Genomic DNA, 25,835 nt, shown 5'->3' on the forward strand with positions numbered 1-25,835 from the left:
ATCCATTTTGGTTAACAATTTTTTGTACACAAATGTTTGCTTGAAAGTTGTGTGATTCAGTTCGAAAATGAATGGAACCCACATAAAATGTCTGAAATCTATTCGATGCACCAATTTTATCACGAAACAGCATGTGATGTCATAACGCACAGGTTCTTATTTGAATTAATGACGATTGGAAATTAACTTTCACTGGCTTTATTCACAGGAATGTTTTCAGCACAAATAAACTGGGACATTGCAGCGGGGAAACTACACAGAGAAGAAAAATTGGGTGCGATGAACGACAAAGCAGAAAAATCGAAGACATTTAAATTAAATATATTTGTATTAAAACTGTAACATATAAAAGACTACTTCCTCTGTGTGCTGCATGGTCCAAATGAGTTACAGTTGTTCTTCCACACAGTTGTGATTAATATCTCTCATGACTGCAGTTCTTTTTAAAGGCTGCTGAGGAATGCACCTTATCTTTGCTTTATAGATAGGGCAGAAACATAACATACCACCTCTAGAGTTTAAGTACTTTGGTGATGCTTTCACTTTTTTTCTTTATCTCCCATTAGACCTTGATTCTGCAGTGTTTCAGCATGAAGCTACACTTGGCTGTTGTACACAGAGGCTCCCCTGGGTGGCAGCCACAGATAAGTGTTAAATAAATATTTAAAGATTTTAACAACCCAAAAATCCAATAGTGCATCTTCATCAGATCTACCTTTCCTCTTGGGGGCACTGGTAAAGAAAAACATTGGCACAACAGGTTCAGCTGATGCAGCTTTCGCTCGTTGCAAGGCCATTCTGGGCCGTTTTTTTTTTGCACTTCACATTAACTAAATGTGTCACTTCCTTTGTTCCTAAAGGCCAGGACACACCAGTCCGACATGTTCCGACTACGCAAAAAATGGAGTCGGCCGTTTCAGGAAGCTCCAATCTTCCCGTCGCGGCCAAAGAACACACCGAGACGACTGTTTATTTTCCGTACACTCGCGGGACGTATGTCTCCACAACAGCAGGCGGCGCTAATCTGTATTGTGGCCCGAAAAAATACGAAAGCCGGAAATGATTGGACATCTCTCTAGAGCATAAACATAGATAGAAATACGTATTTATATTTATGGACCATAAGAGCACAATTTTTAGCAGAGAGTGTCGAGCATGGTGTCGAGCAGTCAACAAGGGTTGATGCATGTGAGTACTCTCAAAACGAAACGAACAAACACATTAAAACGATGGCTAGCTGTTGTTAGCTGTTTGTGCTACCCGCCTCACTTCCGGGCTTCACTGATTCGCTAGCCCTCCACCAATCAAATTGCTCCAAATGAAAGACGGTCGGCCGCCGATTGAACACGTTCAATCGGCGGCCGACAGGCTCAAAACAAGCCCGACGACCTCTACGTCGGCCGACGTCACGGCACACACCAAACAGATTCGTCTTTTTTTTGACGACGGCGATTATCAGGCTGGTGTGTCCTGGCCTTAACGCAACAAGCCGATCATGAGATATTCACTGATTTAGACAACAAGCATGCTGGCTGACTCCACCTTTGCTGCAGCTGTCAGTTAGCCATATCACTAAGCGCTCACTACACACCTCTCTTAATTTATGTAGTTGGGCCAATAACCTTTTAATATGCACATAAACAACTGTTACACACCCACAGCCCTACAAGCATACACAGATGCACCGCACACAGACAGACAGACAGACACACATGTGATCAGACAGTCTCACAAACAGCGCTGTCAGCTGCAGATGGTAAGGGGGAAGGAAGGGGAGAGATGGGAGAAAGAGGGGAGTCCACCAAACATATTATGTATAATTGAAAACACTCTCTTCCTCCCTCTACCTCCAAAACCAAAATGAGCAAAAACCAATCTGCAGCTAGACTTGCCTGATAAGACCTGATATTCTTAATATAACTATGGGGGCGTGTTTGTAAAATTGTACTAACTTTGATCAGTTTGAGAAAAACACATTTCAGTTCTGATCCACACACACACACACACCTTCATCTTCTGCTGAGTGAACGCGACAGGCTGTCTTCGCAACACTTAAACACCACCTGCCTCACTGTAGCTCGTCTGACTCAGTATTTTAGTCCATCTGGCCCTTTTTCTCAAAGCAATATAATGTTAAGTGTTTTTTATTGCAACAGACTCTCCTTAGAATAATCTGATGCCCTGATGAGTTAGATAGTGAACCCCCAGTGTGTCCATCTTGTTTACCTCAACAAAACGGATGTCTCAAAACTGAGTGGCAGAAGTGTTGCTGAAGTACTCCTGGAAAAAGCATTGACCGCCTAAAATCAGTGCCATTCTTTGGCTTCCAATGACTTTACAGCATCTTAAGTTTTAAATTGAAAATAAAAAAATGTCAGTGAAATTCAGATTGTCCCAACAACAACTATATTAAATTGTGTGGAAATTGAAAAAAAAAAGTTTGCTGTGATTCCTGACACAATCCACGTGGCTATCGGTATCAGATGTCAGTATTTGGATTATGTGGATTCTCTTTCCTTTTTCTTTTGTTGGTCAAAGAGTTGATACTGGAGCTGATCAAGTCAACATCCTGTCTTCAGAAGCTTTTAAACAATGTTAAGGGGGGCGCCCTTAGCTCAGTTGGTAGGGCGTCCCCCCCCATGGGCCTCGGCCAGCAGCGGACCCGGGTTAGATTCCAGCCCGCGGTCGTTCTCAGTCTCTACTCTCTACACGATCAATAAAGCATAAAAATGCCAAAAAATATCTTTAAAAAACAAAAAAACAATGCTAAGCTCTTACACACATCAGATTTGTACTTACGTTAACTCCACTTGGGTTTGAATTTTAGTTGTTGTTGTCGGCTGAATTTTAGCTTTTAGGATATAGATAAATATTCATCAATTGACTACTGGATTTGTATTGTTTTGGCACCTTATTCGTAACATGCAACTGGAACCATGTTTTACTGACCTTTTTGTGTTCAATATCTAAATTATTAGAACGTGGAGAACATTTGCATTTGGAAAAATAATGGGATTTTCAATTTGCTCATCTTCTGTCTGTGTTCTATGACATAACCTTTTAAGAGTTACTTGGCTTTTGGTGTTTGTCTTTTTACCTGCATGAGCTCCTGCTTCTCCTTCTCCCCAGAGCTGATGGCATCTCGTATGGTGCGCACCTCGCTGAGGATGGCCTGCGCATCCTGCGGCTTGTAGCCATACGGAGCGTTGGAAACCTTCTGGTCAATCCTATTGGTTCGAGAGGAGAAAGAGGGCGGGGCCAAGGAAAGAGACAAGAGAGGGTTAGAACAATGTAAGCAGCAGCCAATCAACATGGCAGGTGATCTGGTCAGAGCTGGGAGAGAAAAGTTTTAAAAATGTAATAACTTTTTGCTGTTTTTTTGTATGTTTAAAAGGGAATTGGGACATCTGAGCATCCATGCAGAACAGCAACACTGACTGATTTTCATTCAAGTTACACGTAGAGTAAAGTGACGGCCCGGTGTGTCCACAGCTTTTTATTGGTGGTCATTCAAATGGCTTCACTGGAATCGTGGAAAGTAAAGAACAGCAAAGTGGTGGAGGAGCATTACTCATTCACTTTCCATACACATTAACTGTGACAGCAGGGGATGAGAGCTGAAACTTTCTGAGATCTGGCATTCCATGCCAAACATCACGAAAAGTTGCCACTTGCCTTTAATTTACTTATTCTAAACAAAATAATATCTAAGATAAGGTCATTTGTCTCTCACACACACAAACTGTGCAACATAAGAGTCAATGTTAAATTTCTAAGTTAGAGAAAGAAGAGGTTAATCTATTTTACTGTTGCTGAGGCATTGTAGTGTAAACTAAAAGTTTTTGAAAATGCTCATGTAAAGGCATATCATTTCCCTGGTAAATGTGTTTTTTCCACAAATAGCCGGCTAAGTGTGTGGACATAGTAACAATGGTCAATAGTACAGATCAAATGTTTGTTCAACATGTATTCCCATGTCACACACAGTGAGGTCCATAGTTAGGCAGTGGGCAGAGTGGGAGAGAACAGACAGTGGATATGCTACATGAACCAGCCATCAGAGGCAGCAGCGGCTATGTAAACGCCTGTCATCAGCAAGTCATGCATGCATCGGAATAACAGGTCCTTCCACATTCTTCAGAGAGGGAAGAGGGGGAGGGAGGGAGAGAGAGAGAGAGAGAAAACAAGGTACGGAGAGAATGAGGAAGTGAGGGAGAGGGAGAGAGGCACTTGAGTGTAACAGGCAGAGAGAACAAGTAATCCTCTCTCTAAGTACTTCTCAAACATGGACTGAGTGGGGAACAGTGTTACCAACCTTTATATCATTAAAATCACAATGGCCGCTTTACGATAACACAGAGAAGAAAAGAGACCTAGAACAGATAAAGACTAATCTGAATCGTTTCACTAATGAATACATGTAAATCACACTGATATACCACAGTATGTTTGACATTGTACATTAGTAAAACAGTGTCTTTGTTGGTCTTTGTTGGACGGATACAGTTGTGGTCTCATGGTGAGTGGAGCTGTCATTTACCTTAAATCACAGAGCTCCAGCACCTGTTTATGGTAAACATCTGATTTTCTAAAGAGATTTTAGTTTATGTCAGAGTGAGTTTATGCAAAACACCTTTTTTGAGGCCAATCAAGGTGTCAATATTAGAGACGTTAAAAACTCATTTTAGGCGTTCTGTACTAATCTAGTACCACACTTCCATCAAATTGAGGGGTTTGTATATTCTCAGATGTAGTCAATAGCATTGGTCAAACTGAAAAAAAAAACTAACAAAGGATCCTACACTTCCCACAATGCAGTTCGATGGTATTTTCTGCATCTAAGTGTTTTTTTCTTCTTTGTCGGTCAAACATTAGAGGAATATCTGTTAATCATGTTGTGACTCCTACGATTTATCAGACGATGACTAGGTTTCCACTGGTCTCAAATAGTATCGTATGCTCTATCAGTAATAATTCCCATCATTGAAACTTAGGGATATAAACCCAAAACCAATACAAACAGACAAAGTAAAAGTCCATGGCCACACAGTGTTGTCCATACAGTATTTTTCAGAAGGAATTCATAAACACACAGCACTTTGTGCAATCTTATCAGGTGCTGAGTAGTGCACATGCCAGCCTATAAGCCTATTTGTATTTCTGCAAACAGTGATTGGTTGTTGAATGGCGTCTGATGACTGTAACAGGAGAGCAAAGTCAGAGAGGAATGCCGTCGGACCACTCTCTGCCTCAGCTACTCTTTAATCCTCCTGACACTCTGGCTGGGGCTGCGGGAGGCAAGACAAACAGACCGGACATTCCTGTTCAATTCAACACATCGGGGCCTGACAGCGCACCGGCATGTCGGCCTTCCACACTGGTGAATTACAGAGAGCCTCGGTCTCAAGAGATGTGGAGCAAATGAAAGGGCTGAGTCAAATCACTATTTATTTTGTGACTCCCCTGATGTATCATACTTCAAATAAGGCTGAATAATAGGAACACTATGAATGTGATTGGAAAAGTTGAATGATAGAAAGAATGTGTGAAAGTTGAATTAAGTTTGTCGGATGAAGTATGACTGAGAAGAAAGGGTTTGAAGTCCAAATACTCAAGTATATGAACAGGGTTGTCCACAAAGTTTTGGCCGTACAGTTCTTTGCAGAAAACATCATAAACACAACATTTTGTGAAATCTTATCAGGCGCCGAGTGTACGGCCGCATGCCTCAGTCTCAGAGATGTGGAGCAAATGAAAGAACAGGATCAAATCAGTATTCCCCAACTGACGGTTTCTCTGGTACACCTTGCACTTATTCGGACCAACTCACTTCATATTCCGAGGGGCTAAAAGTTTGACCGACATAAACAGCGTTCACTTTCAAGTCCACACACTTCTGCTTTTGTCCCCCCCGGTGCGTTTATAGAGGCGTGAAGTGTTTAATGGCTGGATGGAATGTGTGATAATGCCGAGGCAGTAACTGAGGTGATAAGAAAGCCCCGCCGCACTGAGTTTTCTAACCAGGCTTGCATCCGTTTGAGCAATATATTCCTATTAACTGTTTATGTAATGTGTAACAGGGCAAATTCCAACTAGCGCAACATTATTACAATAAGGTTTGACTCTTTCATCTCTATCATATTCCTGGGATGCCGGAGTGATAAGAAGACATATGACAGATAAAAGTGAGATAGATAAGAGCACTTTCGCACAAGTAGAGTAATAAAAATGCTTTCATGTATAGACATTAAAAGACTGCTAAAGTGCTCAGTTGACAAGTCAAACGTAGTATGCAGCACCTTGTGTAAAATGGAATAACAATATCACTGAAGTACTTAGAGTTGGAGCTACTACGTATAAACTAAGCATTCAGTTGCAGCTTAAGAGACGGGTGCTAACGAGCACAGGCAAAGCACTATTTTGGAGTGTACAGATGGACATAGTTTCTGTCGTCAGGCAACTCAATGAGCATAAAATATGGATTTGATCACTGCTTACAGATGTGAAAAATGTGTGACTACATAAGACACAAGTTAAGAGACATCAGCTGTGGCTAAACTGATATTTATATTGAGAGATCACAGACAGGGTTAGAGGAGAAACTTAACATTCAGGTCAACATAAAGGTCACAATCAGCTTCTACCTGTGAGCGATGTGTACTTCAGTGCACCAAAGAGCATCAAGCAAATATTTGAATCAATATCTATATGACAATTTGTGTGTTGGTTACTGTCAATCAAATCTCATCAAACCACACCCATATAGTCATGATTTAGCAGTGTTTTCTTTTACATTGTATGTTTTTGAGTGTTGAACACTCAATAAATAATACAGAAGGGCTATTATTAATTATTTATTTATAATGACTTATTTAGTCATGAATATTTGATGTTATCGAGATGGACTTTCACTCTACCGCCACAAAGCTCTCGACTCGACTTGCGTCATTGTTTTATTAAACAATTTTTTCCAGTGGCCATGATTTCAGAATTATACACTCTGAGCATGTTTTTCGAGCTGTCTAAAAACACTGGCTTTGTTTGTACAGATGGCCCAAACTGAAATATTTATTTTGAGTGTAGATATATCCTTGAGAACATTGTCTTGACACACTAGCACTGAACAGCCTAAAAACCTTGTCCACACCACCACACTCCACAGTTTTTGTGACGTGAGCCTAAAGTTGTTATGCAGGCAGCAGATGAAACTGCAAAGAAGGAAGGAAGGTCACAGACACACACTTGCTATTCAAGTCAGATTCTGACTGTCGTGCGTTTGCTCGTCAAAATAAATGAGTAGGGCTGGTGGTGGCATAAAGCGTGAGGATCATATCGACCTGTCAACAAATATAGCTGTCACAGTGCCCTTCAGCAAGCATTCAAGGTAGAGACGCTATAGACTGGAAAAGCCTCCAGATGTAAAAAAACAACCTGAGAGTACACATGAACCACAAAGAGAGGTCAAACAGTGCATCAGTATCTGTGTCAGGATGCACCACTTACTCTTTGAGGGTCTCATAGCCTTGTTCTTTGTACAGCAGCTCCTGCTTCATAGAGGCCAGGTCCCGCTTCAGCTTGTTCACCTGAGACACAGACAGGAGAGGAACTGTTAGCGTTTGAATTATTTTAACAAATAAAGTTGGTGATATTCTATAGTTGTGTGACTGCCGACAAAGTCCATGAAACAACAAACTATGTGTTAGTCTGTCTGTCAATACTTTGTGATTTCTCTACCCTGTTGGTGGCGCTCAACCTCAAGCCCATTGGTTGTAAATGAACAGGTGAATTTTTGAATATGGATGACAAAGAATAATGAATAACTTCATTGTTTTTGAAAAAGGGACACATTAATTTCCCAGAAGAGTTGGGCACAAACATTACCTAAAACAGGAGTAAACAGTGTTCTTTTTGTGGGGACTATTTTCAGCAGTGGATTAATACACATTCGATGATTTGGTGACTATTTGGGGCAGCAGGTAGGTGTATGTGGGACTGAGCCAAAATAAACTACAATGTGTGTGTTCAGGGTAGTGAAGGAACATGTCACCCATTGTAACAATGTGGCTCATTGATGTGTTTTTAATAGTTTTTAGACAACAATGGAGCTCTATGTCACAGGGCAATACGATATATCAGGCTTTGACAGACACACACGCACACACACACACACACACACACACAAACACATTTTGGTATTGAAAGGAGAAAAATGAATAATATCACCAGCGTTTTCCTTTTAAGTTGAAAACTCTAGCACTAATTGAAGTAGTGAGAACCTTGTTGAGACAACAATACTACAATTAAAACAGTGTGGAAGTCACATGTGGTAAGAATGAGTTGAGGAATGCGGTCATGTGGCTGCTGAACAATTAAACGACACAACATGAGGGGGGAGGGGGGGTTGGGTGCAGGTGACTCAGCTACATATTTGATCCACAGCCAGGAGGAGTGTGTATGTATGGGATGGTTCCTGTTTGAAATGTTATGATTTTCTTCATTCCTGTTCATAAAATATTCCCTCGTTTACTACTAATTTGTTGTTTATATTCTTTTCTTTTCAAGAAGAACATACATCTGTAACCCCTAACATAAGTAAATTACACTTTCAAGATGGCAATGGCAGATTTATGACAGTTTACTATAACAAAGGACAAAGAAAAGAAAAGAATATTAACATTTGAGAAGCTGACAATAAGATAAGATAATAAATGGATTTTTTCTTTGAAAATGAATTAGACTAATCCATTAATCAGCTAATTATTTCAGCTGTAGACATTGGCTATGGCATTGACAGCTACTGACAGTAAGGGTGATATGTTTTATAAGATAAGAGATAGTGCTGAAATACAAAGTTGAAAAAGTTAGTAAATTGATTAATTGTCAATGGTAACTTAGGGAAAACTTGAAGATGTGCTCTGAGGAATGTGATTGATTCATCACTTATTGTCGGACATTTTATAAACAATAAATTGATTAACATACAAAAAATATATACAGATGTATTAGTTGTGAAAATAACAGTTAGTTACTGAGAAGCCATTTAAGCATGATGTAGGTCAAGGCTCTTACCCGACTTTTGGCTGTGGTTATTTCCGCTTTTAGGATGTCTGGGTCGTACTTGCTGGATGAGGACGATCTGGAATTCACTGCAGGAAAGGTAAGATACGAAGGGAAAAAAGGTATTACAGAGTGGTCACTTCTGTCCTTTTCTCTTTTGTTTTTTTGCCATTCTGTTTGTGTGTGTTGCAGTTTTCAAATGTGTAAGTATAGCAGCTGGTAAATTGGACCAATCTCACAAAGAATATGCTTTATTTGTCTGTCAAAACTTCAAGGTGGAGTCAGCGATCCTGGAGAACACTGTCAAAATCATTTTTAGTTAAAATCAGTGTATACAGTATCTCCTCACGATCCGCTGAAAGCCTTGTGTTAAATACATAGTTTAGTCTCTGTAAACTGGTATGTAAACAAATGATTTGTAAACAAAAGGGCCCACCACAGCAAGCAACATACCCGTTTACAGAGCCTACGCTGTGTTTTAACACTGGATTTCTTTTTCAGCAAACACACACTTTGGACAGGTAGCGGATCTTGAGGAGATATTCACTGATTTTGACAAATGTATTTCGACAAAAAGCATTCTCAAATAATCACTGACTCAACCTTTACAGGAATAAAAGATCCAAGAAGTTGTGTCTCACTTGTTTTTAATATTGGTTATTTCAGCCTCCTAATTCCCACTTCAAAAATGTTCCTAAAAGTTAAATAACCCAAGCTACACCATGTCCTCCCTGGTTGCTTACAGCTGGTCTGTGAGGTGGACTTGTCCCTCCAGGAGTCGTGGAGCAGGCGGTACTCCTGCTGTGCCAGGCGGAGTCTCTGCTCCTTCACCTGGTAGATCTCCTTCTGAGCGCTGAGGGCGTCGCTGGCCACAGCCAGATAGTCCCGCAGCATGGACTCCTGCTCCCGCTGCCACTGGGCCCGCGGGTCCTCCAGCTGGGTGCTCTCTGGGGGGGAGCATCAGGAAAAAGACATTTAGTGATGGAGGAGAAGGAGGATTTTTATTTACAAAACCACCTTCCCTTTATTTAGTAGGAAAAGGATTATTGAGGCAGTTTTCATGTCTGTCCTTGATTACGGTGATGTGGTTTACCGGCTGCATCTCATTCATGTCTTAAACTCCTAGACTCTGTTTTTCACTATGCTTTAAGATTCATCACAGGAGATGCTTATGACACACACCATTGTGTTTTATATGAAAAGGTTGGGTGGTCCTCCCTTAAAGAGAGACGTGACGCACATTGGCACATTTTTATTTACAAAGCCTTGACCGGGAAGCTTCCTAATTATTTAACAGAAATGCTGCAAATTTCAGATGGGCTTTATCAGACCCGCTCCACTGACATGCTTATGCTTTATGTCACACAAGCCCGGTCTGAGCTGGGAAAGACAGCTTTTAGCTTCAGTGCCCCCGACTCCTGGAACAACTTACAGCAAAAAATGTAACTAAATACCTTCATATCCTTTAACCAATTTAAACAAACAATCTTAAATCTGCCAAACTCTACCTGTAACTGTTTTAATTAGGCTACATTGTACTTTCACCCATTTCATTTTAATTGCTGCCACTCTTCACCACTGTGTACATTTTTCAATTGTTTTTTTCTCTTCACCTGTTGTTGTATATTTGATGTATTTGCATTGAATATTTTGTATGTATTGTTGTTTTTCCTTTGAATTTGTTTTGAACTCGACGTCATTATAAATGAGGGTCACCCCTCAATTGGTCCCTCGAGGATAAATAAAAGTTAAATGGAAAAATTTTAACACTTTGTTAATTAATTGTATTTTCCAGATGACAATATAGCAACAACAGTAGGCATATGGTTCAAATATGTTTTCACAGATTAAGAATTGATAGGCCTCAGCTAAAAAAAAAAAAGATAAAAACAACCTACAAAAGAAGGGCCAAGAGGAGGAGGATTTAAATCTGGCAGGATTTTAGGAAAAATACAACTAAATTGTGGTGGCCAGGTTTGCAGTATTGTTGTCTATTGTTGCAGTAGGAATAACAGAGAGTTAACTCACTGGTGTTGTGGTCGACATAGTAGGGTCCGACGGCGGGGTCGTACACCTCCTCCCAGCCGACCGGCAGCTCATCCCCGATGCAGTCAGCAAACGACAGAGGCTTTGTGTGCCTGGAGACAAACACAAGCAGAAAGACACACTCAGAATCCTATGATCAAAAAACATCACAGGCCTCATCACTCTGAGACAGTCCCTCTTGTGTGTGTGTGTGTGTGTGTGTGTGTGTGTGTGTGTGTGTGTGTGTGTGTGTGTGTGTGTGTGTGTGTGTGTGTGTGTGTGTGTGTGTGTGCGTGTGCGTGTGCGTGTGAACCTCATTTGAACCTTCTGAGCACTACCATGAGATTTGAGTTGGATGTGTAACCTTACACTAAACTACACTGTCCAGATATTCAACTGTCAGGTATAACAGCTGATGATAACAGGTCATTTAAAACATTTCACAGGAACATTTATAAAGTGTTAAACCAGATTTGTACAATTCACATCAGCCTTTATCTCTGAACGTTGATGTTCACAAATAAAAACAGTTATTATGTAAATTATGAATTCATGCTTTAAGTAATTATTGAGAAGAAAAAAAATGTATACCAAGTGACTAAATGAGCAGTTTCAAGACATTTCCAGCTCTGGGAGAATTGGCATGCGTCACGATTTTTACACATTTTTACTAGAAAAATGATTGACACGTTAACAAGGTAATGACTATAATCATTGGTTCCAGCTCAGTGTGATTCTTTACAAATTACTGCTTAACCACACAATCATAACAATCAATCACATTTAAATGATTTATAAATGAAAAGCAGAGAAGTATTCCAAACCTTATACAAATATGACTTCTGGTTCAATGCAATGATTAATGGGAGGGTTTACATTGAGATTACACATGATAAGGGGATATATCTTTGTTATTTTATGAATAGAGGTAAAAACAATTAGTTTATTAATCGATTAGCTAAAGGTGTGGGAGTTAGCTATTCTGGAGAATGTTGTTGTCAAAATCACTTTTGGTCAAAATCTGTGAGAAATCCAGTGATAATACACATGCCGCAGGGGCTCGGACCGACCCACCGTAGCTAGCAACATGCCCGTTTACAGATCATCGGCTGTGTATGAACACTGTGGGGTTTTTTTTAAATCTAGAATCACTGACTCCACCTTTAAATCAGCAGAAAATGTATTGCCCCTAATTTGGATAAAAGATTAATTGTTTACGACATTTATTTAAGCAAAGATTGTTCAAATTCGTAGGTTTCAGCTAAACGGATACATCAATTTGACTATGTCAGTTCGAGCTTTAGGAAGTCGCAATGGCCATATTTTAAAGCCAGCCCATTACATAATCTATTTTGCAATATTAACCATTAGAAGCTATAGCTAGTTATTATAGAAACCTTGTATCAGCCTTTTATAACACACCCAAACATGGTTACACAAGTAGGTTTGAATAATGTGAATAATGACCAAACTACAACATGGTTTGATCTGGGCTCACTGTGTTCAAGCCAAGTCAAGTCAACTATTATTGTTCATTCCTGCAATTTTATGCCGGACATACAGACGAATCAAATTGTTTCTCTCCGACCCACGGTGCAATAAGTACAAAGGATTCAAATAAATATATATACAATTATTAATCAATTCTAAATAAAAAGTAAAGCAAAGCCAAGTCGTATCGAAATATACGAGAGCTTCAATATAGGAAACTAGAAGGAAATTGAAAACGTGCAATACTCTATAAGGGCATCGCAATGTGCAGACTAAGTAAGTGTTTGTCTGAAAGCAGTTTGAGGAGGAGGAGGCGGTAGGATGAGTGTGAGTGTGTGGTGGGGGGTGGGTTGGGGGTGGCTATAGTGTGGTGTTTCACTGAGTCCTCTATTCACCTCTGAGGGGGGGAGAAGGAGAAAAGAGAGGGGTCGGACTCTAGCCAGCCACAATAGGAGGAAGCCGGCCCGTGGCATTCCACAAGCAGAGCTGACGCATCGCCCCGGAGGTTTCTGGGGCAACCCTCGGCACCCACACCACAGCCGCCATGCTCAATCTAAGCACTGTTTAGCACCGCTCCGAGTCTGCGGGTTTACAATGATCGGTCAAATGATTGTTAATGTTTTATGTTTAGGTTCTACTGCGATAGCAAATAAAAGCAGGCATGTAATGAAGGAAAATATGTGATACAACCTGCCAACAGTGATTACAGCAATATTCGGTTATTAACTCGGTTAAGATCATATTTGAATAAAACATTGCCTCGTAAACGGTAGAAAAAGGTGATATTCCGAGTAGGCAATAATTGTATTAAGACATGTGCTGTTATATTCCGATCTTCGTCGCATCATTGAGACACACATTAAATCGCAATAAATAATCCAAAACTGTAATTTCTTTGGTGCTGTGCTTGCAAACACCTTATTTGGAAAATTGTCTTCCACCAGAATATATGGAACTTATATCCCTTTTTTACGCCATCAAAAAAATCTAATATAAATAGGAGAGAAGAGAACCCAAACTTCCAATGTCACTTTATGTTTTGTCAGTAACAATCAAGAAGCAAGTCATTTTATAGATGTCATAGGCAATAGGACACATCCTTGCTTAACTTTGTTCGAAACCTCATCAGCAGTCTCTGACATAACTCACCACCAAATGTAAGGTAAACCACATTTCATTGATTTTATCATATGAGACACAACGACCAGCAGAGTACAAAGCAAGACTATTGTGGTCTATGGCTTCTGTGTCCTGCAGATAAGCACAACCATAGAGCTTCACCGGTTCACTGCTGAAGGGAGAAACTGAACTGGGTCCTTTTTCAGCTGGTGATGAATAATGAAAGGGGACACAGAGAAGACCCCCTCAGCTCCGCTCTAAATTTAGCTCAGGGAAGACAGGGGAGGCTTCTGCCAACCACTGATCCCAGAAGAAGGCCCGGCTGTTTGGCCGTTTGGCTGGCTAGGTATCCACCGCATCATCCCCTTTATGTGATTCCTCTCTCCTCTCACCCACTAAATCCTCTCCTCTAATCGCTGAGCGGAGGCCAGCCGCTGACCTAAACGCGTCGCTCTCACCGTCACAGTTTTCGCTCGGAGCAAAGGACCAGCTGGCAGCGGCTGCACAGCCTCCATTTCACTGTCAAGTCATTCAATAGGCTCTTGTAGCGCTTCTCACATGCTCCACTGTTCTAGTAGTGACTGCCTGTGTTGACTGAGTACAGGTAATACAGTATGTGGACAAAAATTACAATCAAGGTAACCACAACATGAAGCTTGAACTACACTGTTTGTTCTGGTACTTGGTTACTCATTGGCTTGGCTTATTGTAACTTTGTTTTGACAATTCGTATTTGATAAAAGGTCACATCTTGTGCTCGTTTTCTGGATCTAATTTCTAAATTTCAGCCTCGGTTTGAAACGCTTTGTCTTTTTGAGCAACGCCTTCCAAAAAGTCTGCTCTGATTGGCCCTGAATCCAGCTGCCGGTTTCTAGGGGTGCGCTTATCACAGGTGGAGGTAGTACAAAGTTAGGTTGGTAATGGGGGGATGTGGCAGAAATCAGGCATGTTGCTAGCTATGGTGGGCCTCATTTATTTGCAAATCCTTTGTCAATCACAGGTAGCGGATTGTGAGGAGATAACCACTGATTTGAAAAAGTCAAGCGTTCTCCTGAATCACTGACTGAATTAAACTTTGAGGGTAAACATTTTGACACAGCTTGAAGTGCTTAATCCTCTTTTTTTATTGCTTTGTCATCATTTGCCAAATTGCGTGACTCCTCTCTCCCCCCAGCTACGTTGACCTTGATAGGAGAACAACTGGTGGCACATTGCCTGGCAGGATAATCTTACAACTGAGGTAGTGGGTAAACCCTCTGTGGCAAGTTAGATCAAAAGAAAAATGAAATAACTTGGCATCTGGTTAAATGCCCTGGTGCATCTACAAAGGCTGTTGAGACAACTTGCACAGGGAAGTAAGCAGCTGACAGTAAGCATTTTTCCTTATCTGAAGGAAAGCCGCTGGAAATGCACCTTTTGGAAGACGAAGAACTAACGAATAAATAACTAAATACATCTTCACCTCATCACTTGATATTGTGGAAGGACTTGAGGGAGTAGTGGATGATTGCATTTTTAGTAATTTGCTTCTTGTCCTTGAAGGCCACCATAGCTTCTGTAAATTCTCAGAATGGGATGGGTAGACAAGGAGCATTGCCATCTAGACATTTCACGACTGGATGACGCCAAAGTTCTTTATTACCCACTGTACTTCCAATTAAAACTTCACAGAACGATCCAACAATCTCAACTTCATCAAAATTCTGAATATCTGGGATCATGGGTTAGATTGATTGCTCCCACAGCCATAACTGACTTCTTACACGCTGGTATCTGTGAAACCACATTGATATCAGATTGCTCAGATCGTTTGTTGTCAGATGAATCAATTGCATAGTTGTCAGTCATTCAAGTGGACTGACAGCATGCCGCGACCAGCCTGAGGACTGCAATGTGGCTACACTGTAAAAATTAAAAAGTTAAGAAAACAAAAATGTCTTCACTGTCACTTCAGTTTTCGGTTTTGAGGCCAACTAGGACTCTTAAGATATAAGGGAAACTGCCAACATTTGAGCTAACTTATTATATGTTGTTGAGATAACTTATCATTCATATGTAACTTAAAGGTTTTGAGTTCTACATACTAAGAATTCCATAAAGAAAAAGTTGTGCCAACTTACTATTCGTTGTTCAGACAGTTTTTCAAGACAGTTTTAACACCGTTTGATGTTTGAATAAAAAATTTGACCGACTTGATTTATTTGTTATCTGCATGGCAGAGGATACGTTGACAGTGGCACAAATGTTATTCTTTGAAATTATCAGTATGAAGCACACACACAAAAAAAAGTTTTTATTAGTGGTGGGCCGTTATCGGCGTTAACGTGCTGCGTTAACGCCAGACTCTTATCGGCGATAAAAAAAATATCGCCGTTAATCTCTTATTCCACCTCCTGTTCGGCTCAGGGGAGATGGTTCCCTCCAGGGCCGATGGCTGTTCGCCGTCGGGGTGAACCCCCTTCCGTGTGTTCTCTGGTCGGGTAATAATAGCCGGGGGCCGTTGTTGACACTTGAGGAGCCTTTATTGCAGGAGCGAAGCTTCTCTCACACACCCGCCGCTCTCTCTCTCCATCACTTGCCCACGACACAATCGGGTATTGGAACGCAGGGTGGGTGTGTGTGGCCACCGGTCGCCACGTGACTATAAGTTTCCAAGTTTTAAACACTTCTATCTCTTCAACGTCAACGTCACCGTACCCGAATCCTAAATATCCCCATAGCAGACGCTATATTTCATCGGGGGGAAAACTTTGTTTTGCGCCACAGTTCAGCTTAGACTCGGCCGTAATGCTGCTGCACACACACACACACACACAGACACAGGCACACACACACGCTGCATGTCAGAGACGAGGGGCGCTACCAAAAAGACGAGAGGAGCGGTTGGAGCAGTTGGAGCGTTTAGAGACACATGAGCGCACATTTATTTACATAAAATCGCAATCGCAGTCATTTGTGCAGTTATGTAAAATGTTTCACTAAGGAAAATGACAGAAAAAGTAACGCACAGTGACTTTGATGAGTAACTTTAATCTGATTACTGGTTTGGAGATAGTAACGCGTTAGATTACTCGTTACTGAAAAAAGAGGTCCGATGCCGGTAACGCGTTACTAAGTAACATCTTGTTGAACATTATTTATTTTCATCACCAATTATCATAGTAGAACAGCTTCCTCAAGCAGTTTGTGATGCATGTTGGAAACAGGAGATGAGCCCCTGGTCTGATGCGCCACCTGGCTTGAGAAACACGTTCTCAAAGACTTGGGCCTACTTTGAGTCATTATTTAGGGAGCACACACATATTATGAATGAATTCAAATGAGCCATTTTAATCTAGATTAATCTAGATTAATTCCAAAATTCAATGAGATTAATCTAGAATTAAAAATGTATCTATGCCCACCTCTAGTTTTTATATATAAAATATATATTTAAGATATAATAACCATTTTTCCTTCAAACAAGAGTTTTATTTTGCCTCAAAACTCAAAAATCTAATGAAGAAAGTTGCCTTGAAATGTTGAGTTTTCCTAACTCTTTCATTTTAACAGTGTAATAAGGGTTTTCACAACAGGTTAGTCATGTAGTACTGTTCAAAACATCCACATGCACAATGCCCAAGAGAACGAGCACACACACCTGTAGTATCTGGCAGATCTTGGCATTCCATACACAGAAACTGTCAAACCTTGCCAGTTATCATTGTCTTCTGCTGAGGATCGCATTGGAATACAGCCAAGAAAAAATATTTAAAAAACACCTGCAGCAAAGTAAAAAAAAATCTCTGTACATCAGATTTTTTTGCTACCGCAAATTAGCCCCATTTAGGAGGCAATTACTGATTTTAAACCGACGTGAATCTTTATCCTCCCACTTATTTCCACAGTGGGTAACCTCTGCCTTATATAACTTCTAACTGTACCAATTAATAAGTGTGGGTTTCAGTGGAGTGTGTCACATGATAGTCTGCATGTTTTTTAAGAAGCTTATCCAAGACCAAATCTCTTGGAGGAAAAAACACTGAATTCTTTTGATGTTTTTTTTTCCATAAAAAAACGGTCACAAATGAACATGCTGTATATCGATACTGGTTCTAAGTCTGCCTTAAAATAGTCAAAATCAATATACGATATCAATTTTGGCTGTCTCAAAAAAATCTGATTGAAAATAAATGTTCATAAATATAAAGCTTAATCAAAAAAACGTTTCACAGGACAATGTGGGTGTGGCCATATTAAACAGTTTACATGGCAACAGTCATTGTTTTAATAGAAAGCGTATCAAAGAAACTTAAATGACATTATCTGATTGACATGCCTAACTATTTTCAGATCCTTACCATCATGAAACCAACTCGCCAAATGACATAGTTAGAAGGATTTTGTGGATTTGGGTTTACAGGGGCCGATATCAGGCAAAGCCAAGTAGACACAAACACACACACACACACACACACCCCCTAAGGTTTCACATACCAAGGTAAACAGCTAGGCCGGGCCCCGTGCTTTAATACAAACTGACAAAGCGTGCGACAGAGTGCAAACACACAGGGAGGCGGGCTGCATATCTGAACGGTGAGTCAGAGAAATGTTCATTCAGAGCGGCGTATAAATTCCTCAGGTCGAGTTATGAGGCATCCAACTACATTTCATTGCCGCTCAAGGTCCAAAGTTACAACAATCTCAAACACACACGCAGACACACACACTTCCCTACTCTATTTTCACTCTCAGTGTGAAGACTTGTCTGCTGCTTAACTGACAAAACATTAAAATAAAATAATGTTATTTTTATGATTACTTAAAAAAATGTAGAAGTAAAAAGTAAGATAAAATTCCAGTAGATATCAGCCTGTCTGTAAATTACCGTCCTCGTACCAGTGTGTTATCTTGTAGATAACATTCCTTTCACCTGACGAGAGACGATATGCATTCAATGCGTCACTGCAAAGGGTGGACGGATGATATTGCACTCTGAAGAATGTGTAAAGTGCTACGTAAGACGCCTCGGTGATTGATTATTTATTAATTTGTTGATTGATTGATGAGATTTTTTTTATTTTCCGTTGTTTGTCCCGCTTTTTACTTGTATGTTTTCTCTTTTTAGGCCTCACAAAGGTCAGTAAACCTTTTATGCCAAGTAGGTTTTAAGAGCCCATGGCTGTCTGAAAAACTCACAGTCACAGACTATCTTGTCTATTAAAAACTGGGTTGCGTTGCAGTAGGGTTTGTTAAGGAATTTTGTGGGACGTGGGTAAAAAGAAAAAAAAGAAAAGAAAAGCAGGTCACGAATCATGACACAGTAGAAGAAAATGTATGATTTGCTTTTAGTTTTTTTCTAAATGCTTGTAAGAGAAAATTTCCCACGGCTGCAGCAGGTGCATTAGATGTTGATATAGAACATTGGGTATCTGTGAGTTTTCCTCTCAAGGCCCTGGGGGCAGTACGAGTTTCAAAGAAACTCACAAACAAAGCTGTCAGAGTGGAAATAAGGCTTGCTGCTGTCTTTCTTCATTCCTAAACCTCAGACTAGAATGGTAAGGCTTTTCCACGACCTTAACTGCAGCAGTTAATTTAAAGCCGACTGGTCCTTGAAACTCTTTTATGTTTCTCTCTCCTTCTCAGAGACGCTCTCTCTCATCAGAAATATAGTTATAGAATCATGGCACTGAGCCTCCATGCAACCACTGGTTGCTTTCAACTCTTGTGATATGAGATTGCAATATTTCTCAGGGTACCAAAACTATGAAAAAAACAAAAATGTAAATGTTTCCGAGGGCGAGTAGAGTAATCAGCATGGTTCTTGATGACAATGTAATCCAAAGCAAACAGAGATGTCTATACCCAGCAGTAAAGTAATAAAATACGATAATTAACCATCAAGAACTAAAAGCTTAAGGTAAAAACACAGTGGAAAACATAAAGTATAGTCTATGTCCTCACATATCTCGGCCTATTGCGTTATTGGTAAATATAAAATAAACCGATAAGCTGGGAATTTTGGAGGGTCAAATATTGAATGAATAGAATGTCGGAATGCATTTCCAAGAATATTTCTATGTTTGTATTGTAGCATCATGATTGGTTATGTATTAGGAAATACTAGAGTGCAGCTGTGTGTGAGACAGCCTCTTTTCCGATTGTAGTTAACATTTTGCAGGGCCTCACGCTGCACTTTGACCCCATGCACCTTGGCAAGCGGTGAAAGGGATTTCAGATGAATCAGGCTTTTGGTTGGCCAGTCTGCGCGCGCTGCTCGGTCCTTCACGTCGTGTGTTTCAGGAATGTGTGTGTGTGCGTGTCTTTAAAAGGACTTTGTTTGTGAAGGTTTTCGATGCCTTCAAGTGTCTAGGTGTAAAGCAACCAGAGGAGTGTCTAACTCAATGCCTACTGTTATTTCCAATACAGTATTTGCATTCATTTCACTTTGTACACTTGTTGTTATCACGTTCTACATTAAGGGCGCTTTCACACTTGCTGTGTTTGGTTCGATTGAAACAAACTTGTGTTCTTTCCACCTTTGCTGTGGTTTGTTTGGGCAGGTGAGAAGTGAGAACACAGAAATAATCATACTCGGGTGTGCACTAAAAGCGGACAAAACAGACGTACCAAGACCTTATTGAAAAAGAGGCCTAAAAAAATGACAGAGTCTGACCCAACTGCAGGAAGCGATATTTCTGGACTGAACAAGCTCCCATAGCCAGCGACGCCATGCTTTATGGTATGAGGAGGAAGATCTACTTCTTGTAGTTTCTCTGTAAATTTCCCCTATGGAACTTCTGAACAAACGTGGAGCAGTTTAGGAACTATGGCATTGCTCCCGCCCCAGACACATCTGACCAATGAGTGAAAAGAACGTTCCACAGTGAGTTATGCCGCTGCAATTGTGTTCACTAAATCAACTCATCAACTGATTTGGACCAGAGGAAACGATAGGTGTGAAAGGGAACCGAACCTGGTGAACTAAAACAAAACACAGAGTCGCTGCCATCCAAAACACAAGGGCCCTAAACTGGAAGCAGCAGTCAAAGACACTGCAGGTGTGACAACTGGACTGATTGATGACACTGAGCAACTTATCTCAGTTCTCAGTGAGTCATCAATATATTTTATCACAGTGGCTCTACCAGAAAGCCGTCCTGAACGTTATTACAGCATCACCCAGACAAGCATAATGCATCTATTAAAGATTATAGCAGCAAATCCTGAAAGAAAATACATCAACAACAAAATTATCTTTTAAAGGATAAGTGCACAATTTTTTTGACTGCACAATTAAGTGAGTTATTTTAAGAAAATACAGAGATTATTATAAATGTCAATTGTCGTGTAATATCATCATAACCAAACCTCAATATTGACAGTGCCCCACATTGTAACAGGGTGGGACGAATAAAGAATTCACATCCTTGTATCATGACAACATCCTTATCTAATGAGGAATTTGCACTACTGGGAATCTTTTTCTTCTTTAGATAAACACAAAGTCTTGGGCTGTTTTGTTTTTTTGTTTTTTAGATAGACCCAAACTTCAAAAGAAAATACTTAGGTCAGAATATTATATTGCATGAGGATAATGGCAACACTTTGGCATGTTCCATATAGGCCGTTCGCTTGAAGTTGTGATGAATGTCTGAAGCGTATTGTACAGTTAATTGTGGAGCCAGCTACAACGCTTGCTGTCAAAAATCACTTTGTCAAAATCAGTGAATATCTCCTCACGGTGGAGTGTTTTCTCTTCGTCATTATCGCACGTCCCGTTCGCCCGTCGGTAGCGCCCGTCTTGTACATTCACACACACTTTGTTTGTTCGCCCGTTGGTAGCTGTCATCAAATTCATTTAGACAACAAGTTTTCTCCACAATCACTGACTCCATCTTTAATTCATTGTCTCTTTGGATAACAGCATCAACTACATTCATAAAACAAGTAAAATATTAAAAGAAAAGAAACTAAAGAAAAAATTATTTGTTCTTTCAAACGAAAACAAGCACTAAGCCTCCAGAAATCCAGACATAAGCCATTAAAGGGGATTTGGTGTCAAAGTCCGTGGGGTCTCTTAAGTAACTGGTAAAGATGAAAAACCAGTCCCTGTTTAAATCTGCCCTGTGGTTTTGTACAAGCGAGACTCTGTCTATAAGCCTATTACTGATGGATTTCTATAAGAGAGAAGAGGTGGAAAATAAGGCAATTCACACCTCCAGACCTGATTCATTACAGGAATGTCAATGAACAGGATGTTCTTCCCAGAGAGAAGAAAATAATACACTCAGGAATGTTTTTCATGGTAAATCAGTTTTTCTGGCCTGGAACATATTGGTCCTGCTTTAACAAACTAAAATTAAGTATTCTGTCATTTCAAATATATTTGGAACAATTTAGTGGAACATTTGCCTTAATTCCTCCACCGTATTTCTTTTTTCATTGTATTTATATAAACCCATCACTTTTTCAGTACAACCAATAACTGTTTTTGAGTGAGTCAAAATCACTTTTTGTAACAAAGCAAAGAGAGAGCAGTTTTGTAAATGTTTCTCACAGCTGCATTATACTGTACGTTGATAACAGTAAACGAGTGTTCCTAATGAGGTCTACCATGTTCTTTATGTAAAGGTTGGAAGAGGAATGAGGAAGTGCTGCCCTAGCTGTGTGTATTCCCTGACTCCCCTAACGAGACACCAGTGAAGAACAGAGCGCTCTGTAGAGAAAGAACACCTTGTTTATCATCCCTCCTTTACTATCCTCTTGACACTCAAGGATGTGGACCAGCTTCAAGGTCGGATTTCTAATTACGAAAATAAAAATAACAAATTCCGTTCGTAAAAAAACGGGTTCTCTGTTTGAGCTGCTCTCATTAATATTTCATCTCATTTGAGTCATTTCTTTCAGCACAAATAGCAAAAAAGATTATAAGTACACTTATACTACAGATCATTTAAAAGATTGAAACAAAAGAGAGACTGAAATTCACAATATCCTCAGAAGAAAATTACTGTTACATGGGACCGTCAGATAGATACCAACCCAAATTATAATTTTTTTTTTTACCTTAAAATAAGCATAATATGTAATATATGACATGTGTGTCCCAGTCGTACATCAAACAGCCTGACACAGGGACGTGCTGACAAGTCGTCATGGGGGTTTAGTAACAGTCATGCTAGTTTCAGTGCTGTGTCCTGAGAAAAGGCGTGTGTGGGTCTATGGTGTAAAAGTGGTTATGCTTCAGCACAGTTGCCATCATGGTGTTAATGCTTGTTTGTTTGTTTTCCTTATCTGAGCCAGTGTGCTGAGGATAGATGGGGTTGTAATGTATGTCATGCATACTAGACCAACTTGTAATTGTGGCCTACTTACAGCAACTACTGTGTGATAACCTATACATCCTTATTTCCAGTCACTATTTTAAGCAAAATCTCTAGTCTCTCTAGTTCCATCGGCTCTGATCTGATGTGAGCTGGTGTAGCTATTTGTTGTGTATTTGATGTATTTGCATTGAATATTGTTTATGTATTATTGTTTTTCCTTTGAATTTGTTTGATCTCGACGTCATTGTAAATGAGGGTCACCCCTCAATTGGTCTCTCGAGGATAAATAAAAGTTAAATAAATAAATAAAATAAAAATTTGTTGTGAAATATGATATGAATGAACCGAATCTTCTTGTTGGAAAAAAATGGGCCATATTAATGTGCAGTACAACTCAAGAGTCTCTCAGTCTCTGCTCACTCTTAAAGTCGTTTGGTGTGATTCCTACTTGTTCATGTATTTTCTGCTGATTGGAATATGGAATAGCTGCTTATTTGCAATGAGGAACTGACAACAGGTGTCCTTTTGTGCATTCAGTGATACACAAAGTTAAACATAACAAAAGATATTCCAGAAACAGTTTAAAAAAAGTATTTTTTCTTTAGGGGGGATTGGGTCTATATGCAGCAGACACGTTTTTATTCTTTGATAAGATTAGGATTGACGTGAATACATTGGAAATGTGTGTGGTATGAAGACAAACTTGGGACATAAATAAATAAACATATTTTATCCCTGATTTGTGATTTGATGCGTGTTATTGCAACCTGACCTATGTATCTGTAGGGCATTTGCAAAGTTGATGCGAAACTATTTCATATAATACTTACAGCAATCTTTCTATCTACAATATGCATGATTTTTTTTTTTATTATTATGAAAGTTTTGATTATCTGCAGGAGGTCAAAGGTCACCCATCTTCTGCATTAGTAGCCTACTACTACAACCTCTTTGTCACTCTCACTCTCTCACTCACACTCTCACACACACACACACACACACTCTCTCTCTCTCTCTCTCATACCTGTCTCTGGGGTCGATCCAGCTCGTGCAATGGGTAATGTGGTCAATGTAGTAGACTTTGCCATCAAAGTCTCTGGCTTCCTCCCAACCCTCAGGTAGTGGCAACTCCTTCCTTGGCATGTCAGCCGAGTCTCCATGTAATTTTTTCCTCTCTACTCAAAATCATAACGAAGGGACACCATCGCTTTTCTCTGTCATCATCAGCATCCTCTTCCTCCTTCTCATCGACAATATCAGCAGTTTATTCCCAAAATTCCCGGGCTCGCGCGGTTTGGATTAGGCCATAATAATAATCCATAATAATCCACAGATTAACAAAGAAGCAACACTCAAAGGGGGCAGGAGGCAGGGATGGTATTGGTGGGGGGTTGTTAAAAAAAGAAGAAGCTATCTCATAGGATAAAAAAGTTCCAATGGTATGCACCACTTCATTTCTATGGGAGTCAAGTCATCCGTAATATGCAAACGCCGGCTATAAAACAACACCCTGTTGTAATTTGACGTGTTTTTCCAAGTGTGAGCACATGTTTTACAACTTTTCCATATTGGTTGGAAAACTTTTGAGGAGGCCTGGGGGACAACTTTTTTTTTTAATAAAGTGAACTACTAATTATCCACGGTCCACAAAACACGGACGGTGCTGGTTGTGTTTCAACGTAAACAGAAAGGCAGCCTCACGTCTAGAAGTTCAAAAACCTCCGCGTGAAATCTTTAAAACAAAGAAATGGCAGTTATTTATCCAGCGCAGTGGTGTTTTCACAGCAATAACCGTCCAAGTGGTTTTAAAAATGCGTTAAAATCCCCCAAACTGGACTCGTTCCTCCTCTGTGCCTACAGGCCACCATGTTTAGCAGCAGTAACCGATGCTAACCGCCAGCCGCGGGGTAACCAACAGTCGCAAACACCGCTGGGAGGTAAAAGTAACGACTGTATCCACTGCTGTTAAAATCCGGTAAATCCGCCAGAAACGTGTGTGTTGTTTTGGTGAAATTATCCTCTTTGAAATACGGACGGGAGTGAAGCGGCAGCAGCGGCGGTAAAGTCTTTCCTCAGTCCCGAGCACAGAGCACTTCGGCCGGTGGACCGCTGTCAAGGCACACGCGTTAACTACGGCTTCCGGTAGGGGTTTCAAAATAAAACTAATATTTACTAAATACTTCCAGAAAACGGGATGACTTCCGGTCACACACATTCAGATTATCAGTAAATTTTTACTCAAATGGGTTATTTTCTTGGATTAAAATGATTATAATATATTAATCTGTAGAGTATCTTTGAGCAACTGTGTGCGAGCTGTTTTTCTACTTATTTATTAGGTCTGTTTATTGGTTCACTGATTTTAGTTAAATGGTTTACTTACTTTAATTGTTTGCTGGCCTACTTTTACTATATATGTGTTTACTTATGTAACTTAATTGTTTGTTACTTATTTTAGTATAGACCTCCATGTGTTAATCTACTATAATTGTTGGCCAACTTTTTTTTACAAAACATTTGTTTACTTATTTGTATTGTCTGTTACATATTTGATGCCTAATATAAATTTGTTTTACTTACTCTGATTGTTTGGTACTTATTTTACAATATATTGTTTTATTGATTATCCTATTAGTTTTGGTATTTTTTTGTTTCCTTGTGCCTGTTGCTGTTTTACTCATGTATTTATTCTAATGCTAAACAATTGTGTATTGTTTTACAAATATCCTTCACAGGTTTCTGAATTGACAAACGTTCAAGTCCACAGCGCCCTCTGGAGGACAATATTTTGAACTGCTGACTGGATTCAATCTTTATTCTGGGCGATGAAGACAC

General features: G+C 39.9%; 1 protein-coding gene across 1 annotated transcript in view; it reads right to left on the reverse strand.

Annotated features, from left to right (window-relative positions):
* wwc1 (WW and C2 domain containing 1) overlaps positions 1–25,028 on the reverse strand; it is a 46,354-nt gene extending 21,326 nt beyond the window's left edge. Inside the window, exons 1-6 of the mRNA XM_080041378.1 lie at positions 24,025–25,028; positions 11,086–11,195; positions 9,801–10,004; positions 9,070–9,146; positions 7,504–7,583; positions 3,098–3,227 (exon numbers count right to left, since the gene is read on the reverse strand). Coding sequence (XP_079897504.1) covers positions 3,098–3,227; positions 7,504–7,583; positions 9,070–9,146; positions 9,801–10,004; positions 11,086–11,195; positions 24,025–24,143 — 720 coding nt within the window. The 5' untranslated portion in view covers positions 24,144–25,028. The remainder of the gene's footprint in view (positions 1–3,097; positions 3,228–7,503; positions 7,584–9,069; positions 9,147–9,800; positions 10,005–11,085; positions 11,196–24,024) is intronic.
* Positions 25,029–25,835: the final 807 nt, after the last annotated feature.

This window comes from Ammodytes marinus, assembly GCF_949987685.1.
Source record: "Ammodytes marinus genome assembly, chromosome: 14".
Classification (NCBI taxonomy): Eukaryota; Metazoa; Chordata; class Actinopteri; order Uranoscopiformes; family Ammodytidae; genus Ammodytes; species Ammodytes marinus.